At 39.6% G+C, this 9,702-nt stretch overlaps 1 protein-coding gene across 1 annotated transcript in view; it reads left to right on the forward strand.

Moving 5' to 3' along the window:
- Nucleotides 1-5,492, forward strand: part of LSS (lanosterol synthase) — a 70,897-nt gene extending 65,405 nt beyond the window's left edge. The window contains exons 18-22 of the mRNA XM_073633703.1: nt 487-552; nt 952-1,032; nt 1,373-1,537; nt 3,056-3,134; nt 4,671-5,492. Coding sequence (XP_073489804.1) covers nt 487-552; nt 952-1,032; nt 1,373-1,537; nt 3,056-3,134; nt 4,671-4,817 — 538 coding nt within the window. The 3' untranslated portion in view covers nt 4,818-5,492. The remainder of the gene's footprint in view (nt 1-486; nt 553-951; nt 1,033-1,372; nt 1,538-3,055; nt 3,135-4,670) is intronic.
- Nucleotides 5,493-9,702: the final 4,210 nt, after the last annotated feature.

The raw sequence follows: 9,702 nt of genomic DNA on the forward strand, positions 1-9,702 counted from the left end.
TGTACATGACATACTTGGACTGCCCTGCTCTGTATACTATGTTGGACATACTGTAGCTTACTCCGGACAACCCCACTCTTTACATTGTGCTTTTAATGATATACTTCAGACCTTTCCACCTTTCTACACTGTGCTGCAAGTGGAATACTCCAGACTGACTTATTTGTACACCAGGCTGGACATGACATACTGTAGACTGCCTCAATTTGTATGATGCAAGGTACGTTACATGCTTCACATACTTGCCATGGTAATTAGAGGAGCCCTGAGCTCCCAGGCCATTTATTGATGGAAAGCTAGTCACATCCTCCAGGCCTGTTTGTGGCCAGGGGTTGGAAGATGGCTTTGCAGACAGGTAAGGATCTAGATCACAATCTCTTTAAAGTTATATTTTACTTGTTCAATACAGCTGGTGTTCTTATGTAACATATCGCCATATATGTGTTGTAAAACCTTGTTTGATAGTCATTATTCTTTTTTTTCTAGAGAGACTCTTGAGCGTGGGCTTGATTATTGTCGTTCAGTACAGAGAGAAGATGGCTCCTGGGAAGGGTGTGTGTTCATATAAATATAAATATATCTTATTCATTAAGGAACAAATTAAAGTATCTAAATTGTTGGTGTCTGTCCTCATTACTTCTTCTAAATTTTTTTTTGTGCTGTGTTGACATAGGAAGCAACTTGAGAAAAACATAGTGAATGGTGAAAATGATAGAGGAAGCAGATTTCCCTTATGCTTGGAGGTCTCCTGTCATATTTCTTTTTTTTCTGGGGCCTTTTTCATTCAGGGCTGCTGTAGGGCAAGATATGTCAGTGCATGGAAAAATGTTGTCCTTCATGAAACATGTAATATCCATAACATCTCTTCTGTTTCTTTCACAGAAATCAGTCAATAAAAAGGTCAATCTGACATCTTTATGAATATGGCTTTATACTATCTTTGTTTTTCAGGTCATGGGGTGTTTGCTTTACATATGGCATTTGGTTTGGACTGGAGGCCTTTGCTTGCATGGGATATAAATTCTCTGATGAGTAAGTACAGATTTGACATTAAAGACAGATAGCCAGATCTTTCTCTATCATGCTTTTATTCAAAAATATATGGGCACACTGGCTGGGTAACTGGCTCCTGTTACAATTTGCCCAAGTATGTGAATGCGTGCATGTATACATGTAGGATAGGGACCTTAGATTGTAGGTTCCTTGAGGGCAGGGACTGATGTGTTGGCATTATATAAATACCTGTAAGAAATAAACTAGATTATGAAAGGAATACACAAGAATATGCAACACTGGAAAATGCAGGGTTTACAAATGAATAATTATCTGCAGTGTATGCATAATTACTCTTTTTTTCTCTGTACCTGTTCAGGTGCCCAGAGATCAGAAAGGCATGTGATTTTCTGCTGTCACATCAAATGAAGGATGGGGGCTGGGGAGAAGATTTTGAGTCCTGCGAGGAGAGGAGATATGTTCAGAGTGCAGCCTCTCAAATACACAATACATGCTGGGCTCTGATGGGACTAATGGCTGTAGGGTAAGTTTTTGAAAAAAGTGTGCCTGGCACTTCTGAAGAAAAGTCACACAATATAGAAAAAGTCACTTATACTTTTCAAACTCACACTGCCATTGCTGAGTAATCAGTAGTGAGGAAATCGGCAGGTTTGGCTTCTTTATTTAAAGAAAAATTTCAGGTATGGATTTTTTTTACATAGCTTAGACCAATGTAACTATGCATATACCATACCTGTGGGATACCTCTAGGAGCTAGAGGTCCTACTAGCTTCTAGGTCTCTTGCCAAGTGGCTTCCCTGCTGCATGGTGAACACAAAAGGTCAGCTGCTTGGCACAGGCACCATTCAGAGAATGCTTTTTCTGAATGAATGCAAAGCATTCTCTGATTAGATGCGGTGGCGAGTGTGACATTACTGCCCATCTCTCCACTTTGTTCAATCAAAGATTGCTCTACATTCATTGAGAGAATGCAAAGCAGCCTATGAGTGGTGCCAGTGCCAAGTGGCTGTGTTTACAATGCAACAGTCGACCCAGAAGCTAGTGGAGATCGCTGTATAAGGAGTGCCTACTAAAGTGATTACTAGCTTTTAGAGGTATCCCACAGATATGGTATATGCATAGTTACATTGGTCCAAGTTGGACCAATGTGATATTTAAAAATATCCATACCTGATATTTAAACCCAATAACTAAAAATGCAGTGTTGCAGCTCACCAGTTTCCCTAGATGCAGTGGCTGCATTAATTTTTACATTTTCAGACTAACAACATTTTTAGCAAATGCAGAAAATAATGGTTGATCCTAACTGAAATGCAGTGTCATTGTCATTTCAAGAGCTGATATGAAAGCAATATTGTCTTTTCTTCCTTCTGTAGGGCTAGGTTCATACCTGTGCATTTTTAGCAGTTTTCAGAAGAACAGGATTGCACGACAATTGATTTAACATGGTTTTCTAAGGGTCACATTAACATCTGTGCAGTTTCCTGCGGTGCGTCTTTGGAAGAGGTGCAGGGACTTTTTTCATGCCAGAATGTGCAATTTTGGGTCCATGAACTTCAATGTACATGCATTTTTGGTAGGATTTTGAGTTGAACTAACAGTCTCCTTCTCCTTACAAAAAAAAAACACATGAAGCTAGAAAATGCAACAAAAAAGGCATGAAAAGCTCGTGCATACGGTGTAAACCTAGCCTAAACTACTCACTTTCCCACACCCATGTAATAGAGATAAAGAGAGGAAGATAAGTTTAAAGTCCAGCCTAGGTGGCAACCAAGGTTCTCTCTACAGATACAGTGGAGTACTTACCTGCCCTCTCCATAGTAATCCTCTAACAGTGCCTTATTAATTAAAAAAAGATTATCAATGGCTTATTTCCTCTTTCTATGTTTTTTTGGTATTTTATTTATCTTTACTATTAGCCTCTGAAAATCTATATTTGTTCACTCAAAAATTTGTTAAATTGTGTTTTGTTCATTTTTTCTCATCTTGATTCTCACTGTAATTGCTACAATAATGGTCATATTCCTGTAATATCATACAGGTTCCCAGATGTCAGTGTTTTGGAAAGAGGCATTAAACTGCTCCTGGAAAAGCAACTCAGTAATGGAGACTGGCCTCAGGTATGACTACAACTATGTAGAATACGTATCATGTGGAGCCATTAAGGCCTACCCATCCTAGAAAATATCCTTTCGTTTTCTGTAACAACATAGTCTATCACAGCACATTGTAACCCAAGTTCTACAGGTCATGTGATAAACTGCAGGGTTTGCCCTAGTGCTGAGTGTTCAAGTAGGAGGAGATTTCCACTATAGACTGTGTCCTCATGCTGTTATGTAGGTGGATCATCCATCAATCAAGAGGTGACATTCCACCCACTTTGTTCTTTTTTAGTTACTGCTCATGGAGGAGGAGGGAGGGATTGGGCTGTCATTTAGGGTCTGTATACATGCCCACATGTGTGATGTCAATACCATGTGACCTGAAAAGCTCAGCTCAACAAGGAACTGTTCTCTTCAGCAATAGAGACCAAACTGAGCATGTGCAGTTTTACTACCCTCACTGTGTCTTATCTGGAATTGCCAAGAGAGACCCTGCAGGAGGGGAAGGATCTGTCCATACAAGATCAAAGTCTTTTTTTACACAATACAGAGGATTAACCCCCTAAGTTCCACAGTGAGTAGAAAAAGCATGCTATTCTGCATATACAGATTTTACTGTTGTGATTTTAGTAACACTTTAAGGTTGCGGCAAGGGTGTCCCTGTCTCTCTCTTTCTCCACCATTGCTAAACAAGTTATTTTTAGAGCTTGTAGTCTGGAGGATAGTGTTCTTCCATAACCTGTTAAAGTGGAAGGGATTCAAAATCTAACTAAGCTTAAAACTACTCCTACCTACATTATAAGCCTATTCTATCTACCCTGTAAAAGAAGGATGCCTATACTTACCTATTCTGAAGCCGCTGCAGTCCAGTCACATGATCTTTTCCAGCAACTTCAATGTAGAGGAGAGATCACCGACAATGGCTGCAGAACCTGTGCGATGATGTCACCGATAGACTTTCTACAGGGAATCAGTTGTTGGCTGTTCCTCCTCTACACTAAAGCTAGCGTTGGGATGTGGTCAGGTGACCGGACTGGAGTAACTTCAGAATAGGTAAATACAGGCATCCTTCCTTTTACAGGGTAGATAGAATGGGGGTGAGTGTAGATTAGTTAGGTTTTGACTTTTCTTACACTTTAAGGCTCACTGTAGCAGATCTCTTAGTGCTGCATGGGCTTTTCAACATCAGATTTGCAAGGCGGTCTCTTGGCTTCTGTTCACACGTTTGTTAAAGCGGAACTTCACCCTAAAGGGAAAGTCCCTCTTTATGCCCCCCCTCTTCTACTTTTGCCACTTTTTGGGGGTTAGGGGATCGGGGGAGGAGGGGCAGGTACATGGATTTGACAGGTACCCACTCCCACTTCTGGTTGGATCACTGCGGCTTTAAGATGAACAGATATTTTAATGACATGGGTATTTGAATCAAGCTCAGTCCTTAACAAGCCTTTTAGGATAACTTTTATATTTACAGCTTTACATATACATGTTATTATAGTGGAAATTCACTATTACTATTTGTATTACTTATATTCTTATATATTTTTTTCTGCCTAGGAGAATATATCCGGTGTGTTTAACAAGAGCTGTGCTATCAGCTACACCTCATATCGAAATGTTTTCCCAATATGGACGCTGGGGCGTTTTTCTCGTCTTCATCCAAACAGCCCTCTGGCTGGCATCCATAAGGCCAGGTACGGCTGATCCTCAGTGAACACAGGACCGGGACCAACTACCCCTTACAAAACCTGTCTACCTCCCAAGTTCTTCAGTCTGCTAAAATGGTTCATTTGTTAATTGGTTATTAATTTCTAAAATCAAACCTGACAATATTTATTCAATATATTTCTTACTATCAGTTTGTGCAATATTGAAAGGAGAGCTCTAGAAAAAACTCACAAATGGGCACATGAAAAAAAGAAAAAGAAAAGCAGTGTATGCTTTGTTTTTGGGGCACCAAATTGACATAAAAATGCCTTAACCTTTATTTTGTAGTTAAGCTACTACACACTTTCCAATTTTATCTACATCAACTAAAAACATAATACCATGGCTAGATCATTTTTAGATTGCAACCTCCACTGTGATGGTGTGCTGCTGCAGCCACACTGAGAAACAGCAACATAACATGAAACAGTATGAGCTAAAATGTGATTGCCAGCCTTCTGATTGTAGTTCTCGTCTAATAGTAAATGACCAGAATGTTGTATAATAATTTTAGTTCAGGCAACCAAGGTATATTTTGTATAAAAACATGGGTGACCTAACCGTGGCTATGTAGTAATTTAATTGTTGAAGTAACTTGTGCATAGTGAAAGAAAAGATAACCTGTCACAACTGCTTTTTATCTTTGCAAAATAAAGATTTTTACAATAGTTACATTGTGTCTTTCTCTATATCTATATAGATATTGCTAAGGTTGGCTCACAAGGACTGTAGAAGTCACAAAAGCTGAAGCCACAGTCCTTTTAAATGCAGGGACTTGTCTAATTCTCTTGAACATATTTCTATGTTGGGCACCCTCACTGGCAGCAAAAATAGCAGGATAGGCCTGGGAGTTTTAATCAGTCATTATATTGACTCAACAAACCAGAGCCCCAGGCTAAAAAAGCTTGGTTCCCTCAATGCGTCATGGAATTTGTAGTTCTGCAACAGCCGGATGGCCACAGGTTGAACACCCATGCCTTACATGATTTTTTTTTTGTTGCTAATCATACACTGATTGTCTTGCAACATTATGCTTTCCTGAGTTCAGCAGTACTTGGTTCTTGTTACAAATTCCACAAGAAAGAATGGACTTCTCTTAGGATGCATGCATGGAATCAGATTGTCTGGAAGGTCATGCATGGAAGGTGGAAATTCTGAACTAGCATCTGTGCAGTGATGCACAAGCATGTTGTTGCTGCTGTAGCTGGCATGAAAACAGACTATTTAACCACTTCAGTACTGGACATTTTCACTCCCTTTCTGCCCAGGCCAATATTGAGATTTCAGTGCTTCCACATCTTGAATGTCAATTACTCAATCATGCAACACTGTACCCAAATGAAATGTTTAGCATTTTTCGGGACAGCTAGAGCTTTCATTTTGTGGTATTTAATCACCACAGGGTTTTTTTTTTGCTATATAAATTAAAAAAACACATTTATTCTGCTACATTTCTTTGGTAAGAATAACCCAAATCGGTGTATATTATTTAGTCTATATGAAAGTTATAGTGTCTACAAACTATGGGATAAATATATGAAAATTGATAAATCCTGATGTAATGACTGCCTCATTTCTTGAGGCCCTAAAATGCCAAGACAGTACAAATAATCCACAAAAGTAGACACCCCAAGGAATGATAATAAGAGGCATGGGGAGTTTTTTTTAAGTTGTAACTTTTTGTCACAATTCTTTGGAAAATAAAGAAATTAAAGTTTTTTTTTGTTGTTTTTTTTTTTTCCATACTGTGATCAATGCAGTACAGTATCATCATATGACTGGTGTGGTGGTGATCAGGGATACTGACTGGTGACAGTATGTAAAAAAATAAAAATAGATAATAATTTTTTTCAATTTTTTTTAAACTTTTTTTTTTACATACTTTGACCAGACAAGTGCAGTGTTACCATAGGGACACTGTACTGCTCTGGGGAAGTGATCAGGATTTTTTGTATATTATGATTACTAATAACAGTGATGATCACTGTGATAAGTTGACTCAAACTTGAAGATATCATATTTAACAAACATATTGTTTTAAACTTTTCTTTCAATAGTTTTTATTGAGTTTTTTTTCATAGAAGAATAGGAAACATTGGTACATTCTGTTGTACATTATAGTGCATAACGAAAAGTCAGATATGAGCACAGTAGCACAATATGAGTCACAATCGACCTTAATCATCAAAAGCAGTATCAGTGCTAACGTACGGCCAGGGTGTCACCCACCATCTCCAGACACCCCACATGGGAGCAAACTGTATCATAGGGTGCTGGGCGACACGGCCATCAGGTAATAAACTGCCAGTCAAGAATAAAAACAAAACAAAAAAAAAAGAAGAGTTTTATTATTAGCGTTTTAAGGAGCAGAAAAAAATGTTTCCAAAACAAGCAACCCCAGGCACATAGCTGCATATTCACACAGTGGCACCCAGATAGTGCTATACTTGATAAGTCATAGAGAATCACAACTTTGAGAAATCAGATGCGGTTATAATACACATATGATATTAGCAAAAAATATACACTGTGTACACATTGAGCTGGCATGCTAAACATCAATGTTCCTAATACGGAGAGCATAAACCAACTTCCATAGAACAGAAAAGAGAAAAGAAAAGAAACCGAGGAGGGAGAAGAGAGAAAAAGTAATAAGAAAAAGCAAGAGAGAGACCTAGACCCCATGGTGGACCATGGTAACATACAATCAGCAAGTACAGGAGACAAGGGTATCTTTACATAATTCGCCCAAGGCTCCCAGGTTCGCTCAAATAATTTCTGTGGTTTCATCAATGATGATACTAGCCACTTTTTCATGTAACATTAACCAGGATACCTTATGCTTCATGCGTACCGATACAGAGGGAGACTTCCAAGTTCCAGCAATGGAGATCTTAGCTGCAAACAGCACAAAGTAAACTAAATGTCTCGTATGCCACGGCATATTACCTGGCAGATCATTCAGGTGGGCAATTGAGGGAGCTTGTTCGCGTTCAAGACCTATTTTACATATCGAGAAAACCATGTTCTGGGAAACCCTTAATCCTGGGGCATTCCCACCATAAATGGAGCATAGTACCTCGAAGAGAACACCCCCTAAAGCAGTCTGCCGATGATGATAGGTACATCTTAGCTAAGTGAGTGGGAACCAGATACCACCTTGTCAAAACTTTAACACTTGCCTCTATTAAAGAGACATTTAATATGCCCTTATAAGCTATCTGAAGCCTGGAATACTCAGATTCCAAGTCGATATCGAGGTCCCTCTCCCATGCCAACATATAAGGGTGTTTCGGTGGAGAGGCCAGTAGTGATGCGTAAGCCATGGAAATGCCACCCCTGGTTCCCTGATCTTTAGTACAGCAATGTTCATAGGGCGTTAATGAGGGAGGGTCTGAGGGGGAATGGAGTCTCGTCAGGAAATGCGCGATTTGGAGAAAGTGGAACCGTTCAGTGCGGGGCATCTCCAGGTTATTAATACAATGTGTCAAAGTAAAGGGCCCACTGTGCGTATAAAAATAAAAATGTTCTATACGGTAGAGGCCTTTGTCTGTGCACTATTTGAAGGCTCTGATCTCTATACTCGGAGGAAAAGGCAGGTTATGGAATAGATGGTCCAAAGGGGTAAAGGCCGAAACCAATGAAAGTTTCGTGTGCATCTGATCCCATAACCCAAAGGAGTGAGAGAGGCACCATAATAAGAGGCCTGGCCTTAGCAGAGCGTCACAAAAGAAAATCAATAGTGTAGGAAGGGATCGCTTGTCTTTCAATATTGTCCCAATCTGGACGTTCCCGTCTCGAATATACGACTGACAATTGTATACGTTGCGCCGCCTTATAGTATGCCCAAAGGTCCAGAACACACAGCCCACCCTTGATTCTTGGTGTGTATAGCGTAGCGCGGGTCAGCCTATGGCCTTTAGGGCTCCATATAAACTTGAGCACTTTAGACTGGAACCGTGCTAAGTTGGCTTTATTAAGGGGGACAGGCAGGGAGCGAAACAAATATAGCAATTTGGGCAATAAATTCATTTTGACTGCCGCCACTCTAAATAGCCATAAGATATCATGAAACAACCAACCAAAGAAGAGATCGTCCAAATGCCGATAAAAGGGAGGAAAATTAGCCGAGTATAATGAGGCATAGGATGCGGTAAGAGAAATTCCCAGATATGGCAAAGCCTCAGCTTGCCACTTAAACGAAAAAGCTTCTCGTATACATTGTAGCAGCTGGTCAAAGAGATTAATGTTCCAGCGACTTTGTTATGTATGCATTTGATATGCAATTATTGGGTGTATAGTGCATAATATCTAGCACAGCACTTTTCAATTTAATTATTTAATAATCTATTTTTAGCTGCTGTATTTTATATTGATCCAATACCTTTTATAATTATTTTATTTTTGATGAGATCATATTTATAGCGCGGCGTAGTATTTACTCATTTATGTTTGCACGATTTGTGAGAGGTGTTTAACGCCAGCAGCTTTCCTTTCTCTATATATTTACTGGGCATCTGGCTAGTGGTGGCTCGCAGGATTCTTTGTGTTTTTTTACTTTGTCGCATTCACTTGAAGTCCTGAAACCCTACCAAAATCCTGTAGTTTCTGCATCAGATTGGGTAAAGAGATGAGGGGAGAGATGAGAAATAAAAGGATGTAATCCGCAAATAGCGCGCACTTATGTTCCGGAGTTCCACAAGTAATGCCTTTAATATTCGAGTTGTCTCTGATTGCCACTGCAAGTGTCTCTATTGTGATAGCAAAAAGCAATGGGGAAAGAGGGCACCCCTGACGCGTACCCCTGGAAATTTCAATGGATCCGAATAGAAGCCTGCAAGCATAACTGTTGCCTGTGGGGACGAATATAGATTTCCCATGA

The sequence above is a fragment of the Aquarana catesbeiana genome, linkage group LG06 (assembly GCF_042186555.1).
Source record: "Aquarana catesbeiana isolate 2022-GZ linkage group LG06, ASM4218655v1, whole genome shotgun sequence".
Classification (NCBI taxonomy): domain Eukaryota; kingdom Metazoa; phylum Chordata; class Amphibia; order Anura; family Ranidae; genus Aquarana; species Aquarana catesbeiana.